The sequence below is a fragment of the Pseudoliparis swirei genome, chromosome 7 (genome assembly GCF_029220125.1).
Source record: "Pseudoliparis swirei isolate HS2019 ecotype Mariana Trench chromosome 7, NWPU_hadal_v1, whole genome shotgun sequence".
Taxonomy (NCBI): domain Eukaryota; kingdom Metazoa; phylum Chordata; class Actinopteri; order Perciformes; family Liparidae; genus Pseudoliparis; species Pseudoliparis swirei.
In genome coordinates this window covers 18,355,814-18,377,554 of record NC_079394.1, presented here as the reverse complement: position 1 = coordinate 18,377,554, position 21,741 = coordinate 18,355,814, and the positions used below count along the sequence as shown (strand labels likewise).

Genomic DNA, 21,741 nt, shown 5'->3' with positions numbered 1-21,741 from the left:
CCTGATTCAATAAAGAACCATTACATAAAGTGAGATCAACAGCATTAAACAGCTCAACAGTTCATTAGATTACAACTGATCTGTAAAACGTTGGCAGACTCCTCATTAACTATTAATACAGCATGACTAAACTCTTTATAAGTCTACAATAGCAGTGGCGCCCCCTATTGGATGCATTCTCACAGGATCGATAGTATAGATCAGTGGTCCACAAACTAAGGCCCGCCTCCACATTTGGCCCGGCCCCCTGAACAATACCAGAGACGCATTATGATTTATTTTTCTTCAGTCTGGCCACGCAAATCCTAGACTTTTTTCTGTGAAGAACTCAGTGGTATTTGGTTATATATTTCAGTGTTATTTTTTTCCTGACTTTTTTTCTGTGAAGATCCCAGAAATGTTTAATATTTGGTTATGTGTGGCTTTCTGGAACACTAACTGTTTACATTTAGGCACCCCTGAGATCGTCACATTTTTTCTGTTACAAACTGACCCCGGCCTCCATCAGAGAAGGGAAAGTTATGTGGCCCTCACAGGATAAAGTGTGGGGACCCCTGGTATAAATCCTTCATTAGTAGAACAGACTCATTGGACCATTGACCTTTAGCATTCACAGAGGATCTTGTTCATGTTCACATGTGATGATGCAGTTGAAATCTTGGTGAAGCTTTCTCCGAGCGGCTTGGACCTTAAAACCCCGTCAGTGCTCCACCTTTGAGGATAAACATCAGACTTCACTGTCGACTCAAGGTTGAAAAACACACTTTGTATGTGAAGCTGTGAGGGCCGACAACGCTGCAACAGAAGCTGAGCAGCCTCTGCGAAGACGCCTCAAGGTCATCAGCAATTATAAAGGTGTGTGTGTGTGTGTGCGCGCTGGCTTCCAGGGACTTTGGGAACGAGGACTTTACCAAGCAACTAGAACTGCGGCGACGGTTTTCATCCTGGGACCCTGCAGCCGGCCGTGATACGAACATCGTCCTTGCTCTGCTTTGTATTCATGAAGTCAAACACTGGAGACAGATAATGTGAATTTATCAAGACTTTTAATAGTTATTTTTGATGTACACACAATGAACAAATTCATGTCAATCAAAATCTTATGATTTTTTCTCGTTATTTTTTTAATTTATTTTTTACAGCATTTCAAATGAATCGGTCGTCACCACACACAAAGACACAGCCAGCTCGGTTGTAATCTTTAGAAGCCGATAGCGTACATCCTGTAGAGCCGCTAAAAGGGCTTCAGTGTAATGACTCGGAACAAGGAATCCACTTCACGTGGTCGAGTCTGCAGGTGAAACAGAGACACTGGATGGAGACACTGCGCTGCATGTATACTTGTTACTCAGAAGTGTTACAAACAATGGCATCGTACATTTAGCGTCATTTCACATGAGCCTTCATCTCAGGTGGCCGTGGTACTCGAGAGGCTGCGAGAGAGAGAGCCAAGTGGGCGAGAGAGCCCCAGTGGCCGTCACTGACGCTGGAGGGGAAGCAGCAGATACAAAATCCTCAACACCTGAGGCTCTCTCAGCCGGCCAAATGAACACTAACACACACACAAATCAAACCATGGAATGACTACAGATGAGCGCAGCAGTGGAGGACAGATGCTCGTCTCCAAAATGGCCAGATGTTGATGGCAAAAAAATTAAGAAGTGCACAGCAACCATCAGCTTCCATGCAGTCTGCTCTGGTGGAAAGCAGAAGATCCAGAGACACGAAAGAAAACTGTCAAAATGACAAAGACGATTCTAATGTAGTTTGTACCTCTACGTCTTTCCTACGGCCCACAGCCACGGCACACGGGGGGGGGGGGGGGAGTTGAAGGCTTTTTAACTTGAAATAACGCCAAATAAATATGCAGACAGTGATTTACCTGCTGATTGCAAACGCTAAAAATAGACTGCAATTTGCAGAGAAGTGGGGCTTGATAATGATTAAAAAGCCTCACGCTGAGAAAACACTCACGGGGATACAGCAGTCTGTCCCCGATGACCACCGGTCATCACAGAGCGCAGGACCAACAATGTGACGGCGAACAGTCAGAAAGCATTTCAGGAGACAATGTCCTGAAAAACACCAACAGGACAGTGAACCAGGACGTTCTGCAGTCTTCAGAAAGAAAAATCATCCAACGATGGATGCAAATGGGACTCGGATCACGGAACATCCCGATGTAATAGAGCAGGAAGTGGCCCTCGCACTGCGTTGGGTTGTAACATGGTTGTAATATGGTTGGGGGGTGCGGTGACGGAGAGCAGGAGGCGGGGCCAGGACTCGGGGGCCAGCGGCGGGTCGATGCGGGGCGGCGTTCAGTTCTTCAGCACCGACTCGTAGTTCTGGAAAACACACTGGTTAACTTCTGGAGCTCTGCACTTCAGAGAGATCTGAGGAAGAGAAGAGTCCAATATGAGATCACGGTTCAAATAAAAAGGGGTTTAAACGGCACACAACGCTCCACCAGTAACGAGTCACAAAACAACACGACATCCTGACCGTCTTTGGAGACACAGGAGTTGTTTTAATGACACGCCGTTTCATAAAACCAAGAGCAACGGGAAGCCGTTTCTACCGTTGATTAACAGCACAATGGATGTTGAAACTCCCTTTTTAATCCAAGTCGTTAATATAAATGGCTCAACTTCAGATGCTCTGCGAGCTCCGAGAAAGACGGAACGTTTTGCCAACGTCATCAGAAATGAGGACCGGTGTTACGTCTTTATACGCTTGCTGGAACAAATGAGACCAAGAAAGCAAAAGCCACTTGTTTTGCTTCCCAGGAGACCAAAAACAAAAAAGGTAAGACAAATCTTGATTGAAGCACTTCTCAATCGCATCAGACAAAGAGCCACAAACACAGCAGAGAAGAGAGGCAGCCTCTCCCCTCTGAGGCCCGTCGGGAGCAGCTCCTCTTCCTCCGCCAGCAACCAGACTGCAGACGAGACTTCCTCACATCCAGACACACACAGCAGCCGAAGCTTTGGCTTAATTAGAGGACAGACGGTCATGCCGCTGCACCTATTAATAAATACAGGACAGTTATTCTGACGATTTGAAATTGTTTCCTTAATTGCAGTGTCAACACCAGCTGTGCTCACACCTTTCGGTTCGAGTGGTAAAAAAGAGCCGACATGAGCGGATGAGCTACGTGGAACAAAAGGTGGCCAGCTGGACTCCAACCAGATCAACGGCAGGATTTCATTCACTGGACTTCCCGTGTCTTCCATGCAGTAATCCCCCCCAGCGCTCCCTCCTCTCAGCTCGAGGCCGGGCTGAGAACACCTCGTTGTTTTTAAAGAGCTTGTTTTCCCCCGTAGTTTTGGAATGGGATCCAAGATAAATACTTTTCAGCAGTGTCGACAGAGTTGCATTATTGTGTGAACACAGCCACGTTTTCCCTTTAACGCTAGAACAACAATAACAGTGATTAGTTAGTAACCAGTCGCGGTGTGTTTTACAGAGCAGGACGTGTTGATGGCAGAGCGCTGCAGTGGCCCTGCTCAGCTCCACGAGTGTTCGGGCTCTTTACTGCTGGCCACATTGAGGCAGCATGGGGTGGAAGATGTGAGGCCATGCCGACGCGTGGACACGGCTATGAAGTCAGAAAACTGCTGCATCCATGTGTTCATCTCACAGCTGCATAAAAACACTTTAGTGTTTACTTATTAATCATACAACTTTTGAGACATTAAAGAGGAGAGACACCACGGCGTGATGAAATTACAGAGAAAACAAATGCATATAATCTCATAGTATGAATGTTACTGGTTTTTAAGAAAATAGTAACTCTCTGCTTATGTAGAGGGTTAGCAGATTATATTTGGATGTAGGGTTTCTATTTCCATGTTGAAGCTGACTGAGCTGGTAATTTTCAATAATAAAAAAAAAAAATCAAAGAGGTGGAACGGGAAAACCAGCCAAACCAGCCAGCATTACTGGCTGGTTTTCCCAACATCGTTGCCATGGGGACAGGAGGCCATGCCTCATGTCAAAAAGATATGCTGTGGCCCAATTCCACAAAGACAACAATAAAGTCTACATGAACTCCAAAAGAAGTCAGACTCAGGGAATTTGAGAGCTGCCGACACTTAAAGCTGCTCATCAATAATTAAGTAACGAGGTGTCCGATGACACCGTGAACGGGGTCGTTGTGGTGGTGAACCTCGGGAGAACAAATGATACAGCGAGTCTTAACCCTAACAAATTACAATTGTTTGTGTGTCTGGTATTAAACCCCAGAGCAGTGGGCCTTTACTTCAGGTCTAAAAATAGCTGCTGACAAAAGGCGTCAGCCACTTGGCTTTGATGTGCTTCGCAGGGAGCATGCAGCAGCCACAGAGCGAGCCTCACGATACACACCGCCGCACGGTTCACGTGAAAGTCTTCGCTTAAAGATTTATGATCCAGCTTCACAAAGTGCGGAGCCTTTCCTGCCCTGCTGAGGATCTCTTTGAACCTGAAATAATCCCTCCAGAGGGGAAAAATAAAAGAAAGAAAATAAAAGATACAAATAATTAAGTACAAAATGAGCTTTCAGTTAATTAATCCGACTTTATCTCAAGGACAGTCGTAGATTTCAAACCTCACGTATGAGGTGAGGCTACACCACGACGCCCTGACATACGAAGGAGTGAACGGATGAAACCAGCTGAAGACTTGGGGAGCGAGAGATGGGTCACAACTCGACGAGACGAGAGAGAACCGAAACTGTGAGTGCCACCTGTAAATAAAAACATGAACTGAAAGCAGAGCGACGCGTCGCATCAAAGTCACCGCTCTGGACGCTAGTGATGCAGAATGTCCGAGCCAAACACGATGCGTCCAGACCGGAGGCGTGTCACGCTGACGAAGCAGAACGACGGAGAACAAACAAACTCCTGCCTCCTGCCTCCCACTCCCACTCAGCACTGCAGATCAATCTCCGTCACGTCTCTGCTGCGCTGGCTCCCCGCGTGCCGAGCGGTGACGAGTGTTTGGTGAACTCTCTTAAAGAATGAAGCAATCAGGCTCTAATTTGTGCAGCGTGGACGTTCCTCCTGGACGTGTGAAGGATTAGTGAAGTCATTCCTTCTTTAGATTTCAATGTCGTCACTGAAGATGTCTCTATGCTGCTGGGCACCAACCCTTTCTTAAAGAAATGAAATACACGCAGTAAAGAAGGTCGACTTAAATACAATTAGCATGACAAACAAACTTCTTAGTCATCGTTCGATGAACTAAAATCCTCATGACCGTCTCATAAGACATTTTACAGGAACAATCAGGTTCTTCCCATTTGCTCTGCAGGTACGATAATGTTGTCAACAAATTGTACAGTACGTACAACATAAGGTATGTTACCAAGTCCTTTTTACAAGCCTGACATCGATCACAGGAGTTGGCCAAACATACTGGAGGTTTGTAAAGAGGCGTCCTTTAACGCATCACGAGGCCGTCTCCGACGGTAGAACACAGCAGCAAGAGAACATGGAGTCCACACACACACACACACACACACACACCACTCACCGTGTAGTTTGGGTTTCCTGCCTGCACCCTCAGCTCAGCCAGCACCCAGATGCCGTTGGTGAGCTTCATGGACTGATACAGCATGTCCTGACCCTCCACTGTCCGCTTGGCTATGGTGAAGATGTTGCTGCTCTGCAGTTTGTTGGAGGCGGCATCTGTTGTAGGAACATGGACATTTGCACATTGCAGTAAATATGTTAATCTGAACAAGCTATTGCTCATTAGTTTTCAGTGATGAAGCAATCATTAAATGTTAGACGATGCAGGATCTATTGTATCTTCATCACCCCGGGCTATCCCTGCAGCAAAGATACGGCCCCTAATTCAGAATAAACTTTTCTCCTCAGTCTCGCTGCCGCTTCCCAGTAGGATGTGAAACCCTCTGATTGTTCATGAAGAACAAATGTAATCTGTGGGGGGAAATCTCCATTAAGCTGTCATGAGGAAAGCTTCTCCAGTTCAGCTGCTCTCACACTGGTGTAAAACTAAATTATCTCTCGCAGCTGATGAGTTCTCATCAAATGCAATTCGCTTCATTAGTGTGGGTTTGAGATGGTCACTGTGGGCCGTTTCAACATATGAAGGAGCAGCAGGGTATGGCGGCTCTGGACACAACGCTCTCTTTCCATCTTCCTCACCTGAGTTGAGATGGCAGTCTTTGATCTGGAACTGGGACTCGTTCTCATTAGGAATGTCTTTCCATGTGGCAAGGAACACCTGCCGCTCTGTGGTCAAGGAGACACAATCACCGGATGAGTCCAAAGACAGCGCACACACGCACACACAATAACTAAACATGTGACTTGTCACACATGTCCATGACACCAAATATAAAAACACTCGGTCTGGAACACAAAAGGACATTTTTTGACTCATTACATTTCCTGTCGCCTTTGTTTAGATAAAATATAGATGATGCCGGTTTTTTAATGCATTTTGACTCTAAAATTTCACTTTAAACTAAAATTAAGTTTGCAGACAGGATCTTATTAAAATGAGAACATATTCAGTTCTTTTAATTTGTTAATCATCATATTCACATAGAGTACATACAAATAGGCTTTTATTTTGTTAGGCGGTTATTTCATATTGACTATTTTCTTCAGAAAAGATGCGACATCAGAATACACAATATTGATATATGGGATGAAGACTTGTCATGTCTCCATGTGAATGCTCGAGGAGAAACTGTGCAGCTCAAGGACACACACAATCAATATCTTTACAATCACAATAACGTGTCCTTGCTGAAAGACGTGTGTGTGTGTGTTTGTGTGTGGTGGCATTGACGTCAGCGGGGATTTGAGGCTCGTATGTGAAGAAGTTTAGCCGAGCCACTCACCCATCTTCCCATCCTCCACAAACAACATGCTGATTGGGTACTGGCAGCTGAAGTAGAATACGTCAATGTTGTTCTTAACAGCCACCTGGGACAGTGATGACATCCAAGGAGGAGGAAGAGGAGGAGAAACAAGAAGCAGCACCGGTACATAAGTCATTACTTTTCAAGAGCCCTTCAAGGATGGATGTGTGCCGTTTACTGAACGAGGGCTACAGCCCTCTTGGCATCTCACTCTCCCACAAACTACAATCCTACACCAGTGCTCATCACAGGCCTCAACACTCTGAATAAAGTATGTAGATTGATGCATGTAACGTACGTCGTGAGCAGCGAGTCACCCAGATGTGCCGAGCATCTGCAAGTTAAATATTCCAGAAGAAACTATTCCTACAAACGGCCTCTGCAAAGTGCTTCACTAGAGGAATACAATGAATATGGAAACATAGGGAGGTCAATGGCTGACAGGAGTTACTAAATTAAATAGCAAAAATAGATGGACACAAAGACGACTGACGAATGAGAAAACCAAAATAGCACACGACAGTAGAGATGTACCGATCAGGTTTTTGGTGCCAATCACCGATCACTGAAATCAGTATCTGCCGATCCAATAATACCGATCACTGATCACGGTGTCGATTGAAGCATTCTATTTATTGTGTAGCATTATTGCCTAGGACTATGAGGAAATACATATATAAAGCAACTAAAAAAATTACAGATTTCTTTAAACATTTTGGACTTTTACTTTGAAAAATGTCCTAATTGAAACTTTAAAATTGTTGGATTGCTATTGTAGGGGATTTCAGATATGTCTGGAACACATCTGCATCATTCATTTCCTGGAACTCTTGGGGAAATCTATTTACAGGACTTTTTTTAACATACAAAAGTCTGACTTATTTTTATAAACTTTTCCTTGGTACAGTGAAACTGTTATAATTTTAGCATCATTTTAGCTAAATCTCAGAAACGATCTATAAAGATACAACACCAGTTCAGTTTTTACTTTTATATGCTAGTATACATATAGTCGACATCTTGTTTTGAAAAACAAATGTTGGATCACGTGGATCTTTCTGCTAACTTTGCAAAACCGGATGTGGTGTCACTTAAATCCTTCTGCTAACTTTATCAAAACCCTCACGCTCCCGATCGAATGTGTTTACCGTGAATATCAGTATATAGGGGCAGACATGTGAGAGTCGGCTGAGTCGACCCAGAGATTCAACTCGGGGACGGGGCGCCGCTCGGTGGTGAGGATCCTCGTGGTCCTCTCACTCTGCGGCCCTCGCCGGGCGCATCGTCTCCGTTGCGGTGCACGGCGATTGAAACGTCTGATAATTCTCGCAGATGTTACGTCATCTGATCGGCCGTTTTGAGAACGCCGATCAAAACCGATAATGGGAATATCGGCCGATATGGATCGGCGCCGATCAGATCGGTGCATCCCTACACGACAGCAGGTCTATACTTATAAAAATAAATAAACAATGACTTTGTGAACCCAAGTTCCTCAGAGCTTTGACAGCCCTGGTGGGAACAGTATGAGACACAGAAACATGAGAACAACTGTGGGATGAAGGAGGACGCCGAAGTGAAGGGGCAGCCGGGGATATTGAGCAGGCGGCTCAGAGCCGCGTTGTTAGAGGGACAACGACTCCCGCCTCACGAGGGCTGAAGAAGGACGTGTGAATAATTCATCAGGGCATCTTATTCCTGGGTGCAATGCAGGACTGACAACACTTTGAGAGACACAAACAACACAAAGCTCCATTCAGTACATTTGTCAACTCAAATATATGTATTATACGCTCTGCCTACGGAAGTCAGAAGCCAAACCAATATGGTACCGCATGATACGAGTCAATCTACCAGACTGGAGGTTCCAAGTTCTGTTTGGCCTCTTCTCTCGCACAAAGAAATGTTGAGCACCATACAAACAATCATTTGATCGGTGGCATCTTGTGATTGACACGCACAACCTGTCTGTTTGAGAGTTATTCAAACTAGTATAATTTGAATATGAATTTTAATTACACAAGCACTGTCGACAGACTTATGCCGGCATATGAGGGAACATATTGCATATTAAGATAATATTGTTATTTAGCATTTATTATTTTTATTTAAGAGGGACAAAGGGTAGAGGTGCACAGCAAAGAATCAACTGGTGATGTCATCCAGGAACCGATCATCGGTCTAGTTTAGCTCAGCAGGGACATGGATGCAGTTATTCAGCCTTGGCTACTTCGATGACTCGAAAACTGCCATGAAAAGAAATGTATGTCAGTGTTTAAAAAGAGAATTCCAAATAATATCTTAGATCCCCAGAAAAAAAAGAAATTAACAGAAATTGCAGAACCTTTAACAAATTAAATATCGGAGATAATGTTAAAACTGCCAACCGTGCCATCAAAGTTGGGTCCAGAGGCAGCCGAGGGAAAAGGCGAGCCGGCCGACTGAGGCCAGGAGAAACAAAGGAGCCCGTAATGACCCCCACCTCAATCATCCCCCTTTCACTCTTATCTCCTCCCTCCAGCTGCACACAGCAACCGCCCTCAATGTCTCAGAGTTCAAAGAACCCGCTGATCAAACACAAGCCAGCCTCTGCCGCCCTTTTTACTCCCAACCCACAACCGGTTTGACGGTCGCTTCATTCACAACAGAGAATAAAACAGAACATCTGCATCCGAGAGCGTGAGGACACATGGACAAGCATTCAAAGACACAACTTAATATCCCAAAGAGATCGTCGAGCCATGATTATCTCAACCATTAGTTCACTAAACTTAAGATGTATAAAGATAAATAAAATGCTGCAGATTATTATTAAGGAATTTAACAGATTGAGCAAAGTAAAGTTCTCATTTATTTAAACAATTTTAAATTAATCCTGTGATGGTGTTATTGTAGCACCCTGAAATATGTTATGTGTGTTACTTCATGTGTTGTTCCTGTGTCTGAGAGCATTGATCACCTGTGCACATAGCAACTGTGAAGGGAGGAAAGTGCTTGTTGACCCTTTGGAAGAGAGCGCTGTCTCTTTAAGAGAGGGGGGTGTGTGAAGTGCAGGTGCAGTAGACAAAACAACGTATGCTTGTTTGAACCGGGAACTTGTTAAATAAAAGTTGCAAAACAGAAGAACATTTCATTTTAAGGGTGCAACCTTACCTGCAGGTTGTTGAGAGGCTCCATCTTCATGATAGGTCCCACAGTGCTGAGAGGAAGGGCCGCTTCAATACTCTGGTTGGGGCTAAGAGGAGTGAGAATCTGAAGGGGACCAGCCGAAGCGAGACCAAAGCTTCAGAGGAACACAGAGGGGAAAGGGTTAATGGTCACAGAAATGTGTAAATGTAAAGAAAGCTCAGCACATTTCTGAGGTTGTCTCACCTGTTTCTGTTAAACTGGATCGCAAAATCAGTCATGACACTCATAGCTTTATTAGTGAGGTTCATCTCCATTTGAATGACCCCGGCACGGCGGACAAAGGTGCCCGATATCTCCAGACCCTTGGCCTTCATGGCTGGAAGCCAAACCTGAACAGACATATCAGATAGTTTCTTCTTGATCCAACCACTGGCGTTACATCATTCATTGCATTATATTAATCCCCGTGTTTCAAGACTTACTGTTTTCGGGGGGTTGAAGGCTCCCATCGGCATACCAACTCCACTTCCGAGATCAAACAGGTCATCCAGACCGCCGCCAACAGGGGCATTGAAGGAGGCCGGCATCACAGCTGGAGGTCCACCAAAACCAGCCCCCATCTGTGGATCGCAGAGCAACATGTCAACCCAACGTATTGTAAATCACCCCGCATCGAGACACTAAAAGGTCGACAATATGTCAGACAAAAACTTACAGCGGGATTTCCTCCAAGGTCTCCGCCAAGCTGGATAGAAGAAGAAGAAAAAAACAATCAGGACGATGCAACATTAAATAATATTCTGGACGATGGTTAAAGGGTGTGAGAGTCTAAGAAATGTCTTTCCGTGATTAATGACAGCTAGGGGGTTCACACTTTTTACCAGTGACAGGAAGCAGGAGACGACAGCACGGGAGAAATTCTCATTTATGTATCTGACCTTTTGCTGCCCACACAAGTCAGAGTGGCTATTAAAAACCAAAAGGCTTTGTTCAAATGCTACTCACAAAATGGTATATTGTGCTGATGAAAAGGTTGGGGGTACAGCGAACACAAAATAAATAGTGATTCCACACGTTGACAGGTTTACTACTTGGCATGGAAGACGACATTCGACAAAAAGGCGAGATTTACTAAAATCTCACCCAAATGGAGCGGGAAACATAAACAATGCAAAAGGCACAGCGTACTGCTGGGGAGAACTACTCAGAGGACACAGGGGGTTCTAGACTGGGGCTGGCCTTTACTGGTCCAGCGTGGTCCCCTGGACCCACCTCAGTGGGGCTGTAATCTGGGGGCGATGGGGACTGATGTGGGAGCTGAGGTGACGGAGTGTCCGTCCGCAGGGGAATGGACGGCTGATTGAAACCATGCAGAGCCCAGAGAATAGAAAAGTGTTGGACTCAAGGGTTTAACAGCATGCTTACTCTAGGTATCGGAATAACAAAAGATGATAAATGATGACTGACAATATCAGATTGATGCATGAGAGCGACAGTAAAACAAGAGTGATCAAATCAATCTTCTAAAAATGACCCGACCGTCTATACATGTTGTGCCCTCTCCCTCCATGTAGTTACCGGCTCAGACTCATCCCCCATCTGCAGGTGCAGCATTGAACAAAGAAAGGGAAACAAACAAGGATGTAACAAAAAATTATTTTAAAAAAACACCAAAAAAGGTAGAAAGAAAATGAATACAAAAGATACCTCATGTGAAATCTACTGAAGGTGTGTTCTACCAGCCTTTCAGAACCCGACATCTTCTCTCAGTGTTGTGTCCAAGACCTACCAGGCTGTCCAGTCCACCGCCAAGAAGGTCCATAGCACCCATCTGCATGCCAGAAGAGCTGGGCGGTGGTGGCCCGGTGGTGGTAGGTGGTGTCAGGTCCAGGTTAAGCAGATCTCCAAGGAGGTCTCCATGGGATTGGATGACCGCAGGAGGCGCCTCAGTAACTCCAGCAGCAGAACCGTTATCTGGGCTCTCAACACTCTCGCCACTAGTAGAAAGAAAACAAGAAGAAAGAAAGCAACATTTCAATTTAGCATTTTATCTCATAAATTTGATTACTATTTACGAGCTAACTCGATATATATGCGATGAGTCGTATGTGAAGGCAGGAAGGAACACAGGCAGAGCTGCTGGAAAGTGTGTTACTAGGCAGATTCAAAGGAACAAATAATGGTGGAGTCAAGAAGCTAGATCCACTTAGGTAAACAAATCCATTTGCCTGGAGAGGTTTTTTTTTTTTTTTTTTTTTAAAGGAAAAGAAATTGCATGACTCACGATACAGCATTGCCAGAGATTCGCTTGTGCTGAACACCACGGCTGCCCTCAACAAAAGCACTGGGGGGCTTGTGGTAGACAGAGGCCAGAGTACCAATGTGGCAGATGAGCTCCTCCAGCAGGGTGGGCTCAATCAGATCCGTCTCCTCAGAGATCAGGGGCTTCTCAGCCAGAACCACCTCCTTGGCGGCCACGGGGTCCGTCGACAGCAGACGCCAGTAGATGTAGCCGCGGTCCCTGAGGTCGGGGTTATCGGAGTCCTGGAGAGAGATGGAGGAACGGAGATGAAGGATAATTATTCATGAGGAACGTTTAATAAATACTTAATGTTAGACTCTTTTTCTGTCTTGGACCCAATATAAAGACCGAGCAAAGATTCATGAGTCATCAACTACACTCGTCAGGGTTGCAACTAAATCAAAATAGACCTACATTTATGTTTTCAGCATAACATGTACAACTGCAGATAATATGTGAGGCTCTCAAATGATTTAAATTCAATGAATACAAATATATTCATATGTCATTAGGTTCTTTTAATTTATGAGGCCCATTTTTTTTCTCCCCATTTCTGCCAGCAAAAGGCAGTTTGCAATGTTTGCACATTTAATGCTGTAGATAAATACATAAAACTGGTGTAATACAGCACATCATTATGAAGCATTTAGTGTTCATATTTTATAATGTTTGTTTTCATTTTGCAAGTCAACTCGCTACCTAAAGCCATTAAAACACAATTAGTGCAACAGCAGCAGCAGAAGCACACGGCTCAGCTCCATATTGCAGTCATGCCGAGTGCCTGGAAGGATTCAGTAAAGGATAACTTTGGGAAAAGATAGAAAAAGCAGGAAAGTCAGAAGCCACGTCTAATGAGAGCATATTGCACAAACTAGAGGAAGACATGACGGCATGATCAGGCAACATGGAGTGTGTGTATGTTCCGTTTCTCACCTGTGTGGCTAGACTCAACACCTGCTGCACGAGCTCCTGGGTCTCGGTGGGCTTTTTCAGGAACAACTTGACGATGGCCGTCAGCAGCTGTAGCTGCACCTAGAGGACACAGTGAACACACAGTGAGTTACAGCTGTTTAAAAGCTTGTGAATACAATTTTTCCAAAAACTTCTAATTTATTCTAAGTTGCATCTTAGTGATGATTTTTTTAATGACCTGCACTGAACCACAACCCATTATAAACTCCTTTTTACTATCACGGCCTAGGTTTCCTATGGACGGCGCATTCTGCACAACAGTTAATATCTCAATTACTGGCTTAAACGTGCTGTAACCAAACACCACAAAAGGGAATAATTAATGCATGATGTGTTTCTTTCCACCCAGAGAATTACTGATCAGGAAAGCCTCTGCAATGCAATAGTGAAGACTTGATTCTCTAGAAGACATTAATCTCAGCCAGATAACTACAATTACTGTCACGTGGTTGAATGCCTCTGCCAACCAGTCAAGTCAGTTCACATCTATGTATTTGCTAAATGTCATCACTTCTTCATTTTATCCTTTGGGATATTTTTGTTAAATTGTCATAATTAGCTAATTCATTCTTAAGTTATGTCAAAAAATTTGTTTTTTGAGAATGTGACAAATGAGATGAGAATAGGCGACTATCGCTACTACTAGACCTTTTAGTCATGAAAAGTGTTCCCACTATTCCAGTAACTTCCTATAAAGCAGTTAGTTTCAGTAAACCCAATTAAACAAATCATCAAGGATTCTTTCATTTCTCTCATGGTATCACATGTCAATAAAACTGTGTTCTCTGTAGTAGTAGTACTGTATGTGACCCCCATTTTCAGCAGCTTCCATTATTTCAGACACCAACATGTGCCAACTACTGTCAGCACAAAATGTAAATTGACTTCTCAGTTTGTAAATCGTAATGTTCCCAAACGCTTCTAAACAAACCTGAGTGCTTTCATCATGGAAACCCTCTAAAAAGCTCTCCAGCAACTCATCGGCGTTGTCGATGCGCTCGGCATACTCTCCCACAATCCAGATCATGGCGGCACGAGCCTCCGGCTCATCCAGGGAGTCCAGGTTTTCACACAGGGTGGCAATGACACTCTCATACCTGGACACAGCCACACAAAACCACAGCAGAGGAACTCACTGGTTGCAAATGTATTTGGAGAGAAAAAACAGTCACATGCAGAAAATTACTATCAGTTACAATAGAAGTTCATTAATCTAGTCATTAAATTGAGGGACAGAAAAAGAAAGAAAAAACAGCCAAAGAACAGAAACAGCCACCACATGTCAGCAGCTTCCACATCCAGCTCACAGAGAACACCATGAGCATTGCTTTAGAGTTGTGTGTTCAGCAGCCTGACAATCTAAATCCAATATCACTGTCCTTTTACCTCTGGTCTGAACTTTGGATCTTTCACTCACTAGATGCTCAACATGTTCTGCAGAGGTTGAGGCATTTCATTTACATAACACTTGTATTACAAGATTTGCCTCTGCAGAAGGATTTAGTTGAAGTCTAATTAATAGAAAAGGCAGAAGTTTGAGTGGGTAGTGACTCGTACAGCTTAAGGCTCGAGCCATGCCGAGCTGGAAACTTTCCAAAGCGGCTATCTTGCAGACTCACGACTCCACGGTGGCGGTTGACCGAGGTCTCTGTCTGGCACATGAATCCACTCTGTGGGATCCACAGCAGCAGTCACACTGCAGCCCAATCTGCCTTATCTTCTTTGACCAGGTGCCATGAAGGCCGAGTCCTAAGTGCTGTCCACTAAAAAAACGCTCTCGGAAAACCCTTTTTGCCCATGTAAAGAGCTTTCACTCTCCGAAGTTTCAGACATAATAATCTGATGGTCAGTGAGGTCGAACAGGAAGGCTGTCCGAGTAAACAGAGATGATCAGTGCCTCGTCTATGAAGAGATAAACAGCAGCCTCACGGCATAAGCAGCGTCAGCAAGATGTCAGTCCTGATGAATGCATCATGTATAAGGAGAGACAGTACTGTTACGAGTGAATCTGTATATGTTAAGAAATAATGTGCAAATGACCACACTGATGCTTTAGAGGGAACCTACTTGTTGGGGTACTTGCGAAAGATGTCCTTGATAACCACAATGGCCTCCTGCACCACATAGTTAACCTTGGTTTGGATGAGGTCCAGCAGTGTGCTGACACAGCGCTCGGCTGATTGCTAATTAATGAAAAGAAAAAGAAAATCCGTCATGAAAGGCCCAAGGGGAGAGAAAAAAAACTGTATAGAATAACGCATAAAAGGTTGTGTGCATATAATAGGCATGAATTATAAACTAGTCCTCAAGTAGTTTGACATTGTGGTGCACACACTAATCAACACATCTAATGAGTAATGCACTTTCCAGTCGTGTCAAACTGTGCAGCTGTTCTTCTTTGTGGCTTCCTGCCTTTTAATACAACATCTACTTGCCCTTGATCTCCGGGGACGAGATGGAGTTTCATCAGGAGTTTATCGATAAATAGAATTGCAAATGATGTGAAAATCCCCCCAGAACACCTAGTTTTACAACCAGGACCTCAGGGACAAAAATATCATTGGATTATTGCTTTCAAATAAAAGCTTCTAGGTTTAGGAATATCATACATTATGATATATTTGTGTAACCTAAATTGCTCAAAGTGACTTTATACATTTCATTTGAGGCTTAAATACTGCCTTCAGTTTAGTCTTGTTCCTTTTAAGTATGTTCTATTGAAATTGAGAGAAACATATCATGACGTATTGTGTACTCTTGCATGTACAAAACGGAAACCATAATAAACAGTATAATAATTTGTTTTACTGTTTACTTGTATCCATTATAAAAACACAAAAACTGTAACCGGCTGGTGGCCTTTTGTAATGTCCAGTGTTATGATCTGATTGAGTCCAAAGACCATGAAATATAAGCAATCATATAGACTAATGGTTTATGGTTGAACAATATAGCTGACATGGGTTTGACTAACAAAACATCTGGCGACAGTCTGACGCCACCTGTACTCACCTCAACTTTGATGGCACAGCGGCCAATGGCTCGGACCGCTTTGCGTACAAAGTCCACATCCACCTCAGTGGAGTACTCCTTCAGCTCAGCCAGGACCTGCAGCGAGACAGACGAGCATTAGTGTCACTCGGAGGATTCTGTGACCAATATCTTTGCTTTAGTAAAAACACCCGTATCCAGGGAGTATTGCAGCTGTGGGTGCGTTACCTGGGCGATGTTGGCTTGAGATGCGAGGCGGATCATGATGTCCAGCTTCTCCAGTTTGACATAAATTGGGTCATTGTACTTGACAAAGAAAACCTTCATCTCGTGTTTCAGGATCTCTGGCCTAAAGAGAAAAGACACAAATATTGTTGCTTGTATCAATCTGAAATTAAATATACAATTAAGTAAAAACGAAGTGTACTGATGTGTAGCATGCTACAGTGAATACATCTTTCACTAGGCTTGATATTCCCAAAGTATAAAGAATACTAAAGAGACCTTTCCGGGTCATCTCCACAGATTTACCTTCTCTGTACGATGAGGTTGATGTTTCTAAGAGCCACATATTGCAGCTCAGGCTCAGCAGAGAGGAGCGTGACCAGTGGAGGGGCGAGCTTCTTAAGCAGGGTGCCATAGTAGTCCAAGTCTTTGGGCAGCATCTCCATGAACTTCATTAAAACTTTAACAGCTGACAACACCACTGCAGAGTTAGCGTGGGAGAGCCGGGGGGTCACGCGCTCACAGATGCTAGCAGATGATGGTATTGGGAGAGAGAAAAATATTACAGGGTTTACTGGGTGCGAACACAATTAAAAGCACAAGCGGCTGTGACAACAAAGCAAGGAGAAGCTTGGATAACAACACACTCGTACGGAGAGCGACTTGAATAGTTATTTGCTCCTTTATTGATGTTCAGAATGTTAAATACAGCCCCTTTGATGAAAGGCGGTGCTTTCTTACCTTTGGGACTCGCGATCATCACGAGGCGTGTAATTGGCCAGGCAGTCAAGAATGAATATCTGCCCCCACTCTGTACACTCATTTAAAGCCGTCAGCAACTTGTTGATGGTCTGAGGGTTGAGGTCCAGTAAATTACTGTTGGGGTGGGACTCTGCTATCTCAGACAGCGCTGCCACTGCGTTTGCTACAACCTAAAGACAAAGACAAGTGTACAGATAAAATTGGAAAGAAAAATAAAGTATCCGTGCTTTACTAAGGTATAAACATGGGGTTACTTGACTAACAGTATTCTGGCAACATGCACATTTGTATTCTGCAAAGAGCTTATCATTACACGGCAGAGCTGGGGCTTGTAGCCTGCTGTGGCACCACCCTGAGAGAAATCTGGCTGGTTCAACAGCCAGCGAGTAGGCTGCCTGAGGGAGTCGTACCATGGGGTTGGAGTCAGAGATCAGGTCTTTAAGGGTGTCCAGGAAGCCTTGGTCCTCCACCAACTGGGCGTTGATGTCATGGAGCTTTGCCACACACACAGCGGCTGTCTTCCTCACATATGGGTCTTCATCCTTCAGACATTTCCTCAGTGGCTCACAGAGGTACTCGGTGATCTTGTCCACACGGATGCAGCCCATTGTGCGAACAGCAAGGGCCCGGATTAGAGGGTTAGCGTCTTCACAGTCCTAGATGGGTGGTGCAGAGAGGTCATACATTTCGCCACAACTTTTTATTCCTTACTACATCATCTGAAAGACCTTTTAAGTGCACCTTTCTAAATGTGTTTTCATTAGTATTCTGTAAAGAATTTATTCATATATTGAGCTGTCACTGCATGAGTAGGCTTGAATCAAATTAGTATTTATTCTCCCAAACATACAGTGCTGAACAAGCATTTAAAATGGTGGAAGTGTAATACGATAAGAATATTTATGATCATCAATTTACCAGTAATAAAAATGTTCTTTGCACTTTTAAAATTAATTTTGTGACAATAAGTTGTGCAATAACTTAAGGATTGCACAAACATCTGTATAGCATTGAACCAAGTAGGTTCTATGGGCATTGATTACAGTACTTAAACAATAAATAAATATAGTTTTTACATATTCAAGAGGGATTGGGCTTTACCTTTACAAAGGTGTTAACAGCCATGATAGCCATGTCTGGCTGACTCTTGGCATAGTTCATCAGGTAGAGGTAGACCAGCTTTTTCAGTTCCAGGTTGTCCGTCTGCATGCAGTTCACAACATCTGGGAAGAGAGCACTGAAGGGATACAAAGTGTTCAGATTTATTACAGTGCATTATTTCAGTGTTGATATTTTGGACATCATTTTCCTTGGCTCACCTGACATCCTTGCCAACTGTCATAGATGCAATGACCTTCTTGACAGCCTCCTTCTTCTTCTCTTTCTTATCACTGTTAAGCTCTGCCTTGAGCTCAAAGATCTCCCCTGTAAACACAAGAAAAAAAAGTTATCCACATCATTTATGCCATTAGTGATGTAGGTGCTTTAAAAAAAAACTGCAGCATGACTTTTTCCCCAGCAGTTTCTGATACTGGGTGGTTTGGGTTGTCAGTGGTCTCGGTGAATCAATCCTGATAACGGATTTGAGACTTTTTACATCTCGGTAAGAAAAAGAAGGTGAGGTTAGAGGTAAGCCCCAATCAAAAGCATTCATAGTGAAGACAGCTTAGCTCACTGGGGCTGCCACTTCTAATATTATTTCCTTCCAATATCTAGAATAAAAAACTGTTGCAGTGATAAAAAAAGATTATACTAAAAAGCTGCAGCAGGCAGGGCAGTTATTCAATATGAATATGTATTGTTTTACCCAAGTGTGCTTTGTCACAGGTAGTATGCGACAGTTGGAACACAGCACTACAAATTTAATATACAATTCAGGCTACCTTTGTGTAATGGCATATGTTTTGACAAGAGAAATATTCACATTAATGTCATAAACTGGTGACATGCTGACCATTACAATAGTGGAGATGCCAATCATTTAATTCTTTCACTTTTCAAATTTCAGTGCATTGTGCTACTGAGGTTGTTGTCTGCATGAAGTAGAGTAGAAAACACACAATCAGGACACTGTCAAATGTAGGCTTAAATTTGAGGCGACCTCTCTTGAGTTTCCCAGGCATCTTAAAAGGCAAAGCACTCCCAATCCCCTTTAAGATGTTAACTACAGACTGCCTGCAACAACATCCGGCAAATTCACAGAAAAAGCACAAACTGAAAGAAATCTGCTCTTCTCAAGCAATCTAACAAACATAAGAAGCCTTTACACTATCACAAATAAGCATCCGGTTCTATTTCCAGAGTCCTGTGTGTGGGCACAAGCTCAGTTCTGGGTCACGAAAAGAGCCACACAAATACAACAGGAGGCACAGCAGGACAGTTAAACCTCTGACGGCTAATGCTCAATACGTCTAATCTGATTTACAATAACCAGAGCAGTTCAGTACTTGGCAACAACGTTGCAGGGAGATTCTTTTTTTATGTCATTGGCTAGCTAGGTTTGATTAGGTATTTGTAATGTGCACACACATCTATATCTAAACAGCAACAAAGACAAAATATGCAACTACATTGTAAATATATTATCCTGTGAATTAACAAATCAGCAATCAGACCTTTCTTGGTAGTGGTGAAGTACTTGGAGTCCGTCATCTTGGATCCAAATTGTCGATTCTCCTGCAAAAGAGAGTAGACTGTGAATCTTTTTCTGAGTGTTAACTTGGAGCGTCACAAGTGCAACAGGAAACCCGAAAAGTGCAAACAAAGGGAAATAAAAGGAATTCCTGTCTTCTCCTGGACAAATGGCAGACACCGATCTGAGAGTATACAGACACTTAAATATCCTCTTAAACTGTGAAACTGGATGGTCAGCATGTATATGGCCAACAATATCTATTTTACTGAGTAAACTGCTGCAGCATGACACCATTTGTACTTCCTGGTGGTGAAAGGAATCCTCTCCCATTTATACAATACCTCCAGCTATAAAATGTGAGCAATAGTGTTCAGGTTAAAAAGGAAATGCTTGCTCAGTTTATCCACCACCACCAAAAAAAAGATTAAACAATATATATATATATGGTTACAGTGATAAGACAACTTTTGATATCGCTAAGAAGAACTGTGACACTTTTCTTTCTCGGAACCAACATGTATTGTTATAAATCTAACGTGTCATCATATTGATGATACTTCATTAGCACACTGTAGTCCCGGTTGTTCCCTACACCGATTGAACGGACGGCATCTCAATACTTTTTTTATTAAAGACTAATAATGTCATTAACTCGACTGAGTTATTTCACAACGGTGTCCAGACAGCGTTTGTTAAACAGTGATTAGACGCCAAGTCAGAGTCTGAATGAAGCCAACCGTAGTTAACATTAACATTACATTAAAGTAGCCGAGCGTTTCGTGGGTATTATTCACCTGCGGCAGCAGATTCATGATTTATTGAGCTTCATGTCGCGTGAGCTGTAAACACCGTCAGCCTGTTAGCATCAAGCTAACACGAAGCACCAGCGGAGCTAACGCCAGTGAGCCGAGTAACGTTACTTTAGTCCGAAAGTTTACACAGCTATCATGTTATACCGACACGAAACTAATAGTACACAATTAAACAGTGTTCAGATTAACAACAGCAGGACTTCACACTGACGTCAGCTGACTTTAAGTGATGACTGCTCACTTCGCCAGCTCGCTAGCATCCAACTAGCATGACGCTAGCGTTAGCATAGCAGGCTCGATAGTGTATACTCCTGCTGGGGAACTAAACTAAAAAATACGTGACAGTTAAGTGAGTTACATTGGTGCAGTTAAGTCTGAAGTTAACGAAGCTATTCGAACAATTACTCACGCATAACTGATTCGCCCATTCCTGCATGTCTGCAGCAGTTATCTGAATGAAGCTGGTGTCAGACGCTGCTGCCTGTCAGTGTCAGCTAGCTAGCTAGCTTACTTCTCTAGCTCGGCTGAGACGTGACCTTCTGAGTACCGGCTTACGGATGCCTTTGCCTGGAGGGGAAATCTTTTAATCTTTCGGCCTGGTTGAACACTTACCAACCGAATTAACGTGCCTTCTGGAGTTAAAATTAGACTCACCATACAATAAATTTGGAGAGAAAATCCCCACGAACAGCTCACCGTGACAGGCGGAGCGGGGGTGCGATGGCCTTCGTCCCCTCCCACTTCACTTACTTCCGTCTTTACACAAAATAACGTTTGCGAACACACGAGCGGCGTCAGCTTTCACTCAGAGGAGCGGTTCAACAACTCCTCAACAATGTGCTCTTTTCAGCGCTTTCAAGATTTTTTTATTTTTATGATTTGCATTCACAAGACGGTATAGGTTACTTAATGTTTCCACTGCCCTCGAAGAGTTGACGAAATACAGATTAGTTGGCAAAATATTAAATGCAACTTGTAAAATCCCTTGTAACATGTGAAGTGGGTGCATCCTGATAAAGGAGTTACTGAAAGAAAA

At 43.5% G+C, this 21,741-nt stretch overlaps 1 protein-coding gene across 7 annotated transcripts; it reads right to left on the bottom strand.

Annotated features, from left to right (window-relative positions):
• Positions 1 to 1,029: 1,029 nt before the first annotated feature.
• ap1b1 (adaptor related protein complex 1 subunit beta 1) lies at positions 1,030 to 21,433 on the bottom strand. Of its 7 annotated transcripts, none has more exons than XM_056418474.1 (24): positions 21,360 to 21,433; positions 19,874 to 19,934; positions 18,578 to 18,683; positions 18,360 to 18,495; positions 17,669 to 17,914; positions 17,238 to 17,428; positions 16,803 to 17,024; positions 16,500 to 16,620; positions 16,293 to 16,388; positions 15,348 to 15,463; positions 14,212 to 14,377; positions 13,242 to 13,340; positions 12,291 to 12,550; positions 11,796 to 12,003; positions 11,585 to 11,605; positions 11,279 to 11,362; positions 10,722 to 10,751; positions 10,489 to 10,626; positions 10,250 to 10,395; positions 10,031 to 10,160; positions 6,857 to 6,941; positions 6,153 to 6,239; positions 5,515 to 5,669; positions 1,030 to 2,393 (listed from the first exon to the last, which is right to left on the bottom strand). In XM_056418474.1, exons 1-24 carry the CDS (start codon positions 21,360 to 21,362, stop codon positions 2,319 to 2,321), a joined length of 2,982 nt encoding a protein of 993 aa, XP_056274449.1. In that variant the 5' UTR covers positions 21,363 to 21,433; the 3' UTR covers positions 1,030 to 2,318. The 7 variants fall into 7 exon arrangements, with proteins under 7 accessions (XP_056274449.1, XP_056274446.1, XP_056274448.1 ...); XM_056418471.1 differs by lacking the exon at positions 21,360 to 21,433 and adding an exon at positions 21,318 to 21,358; XM_056418473.1 differs by lacking the exon at positions 21,360 to 21,433 and adding an exon at positions 21,115 to 21,244.
• Positions 21,434 to 21,741: the final 308 nt, after the last annotated feature.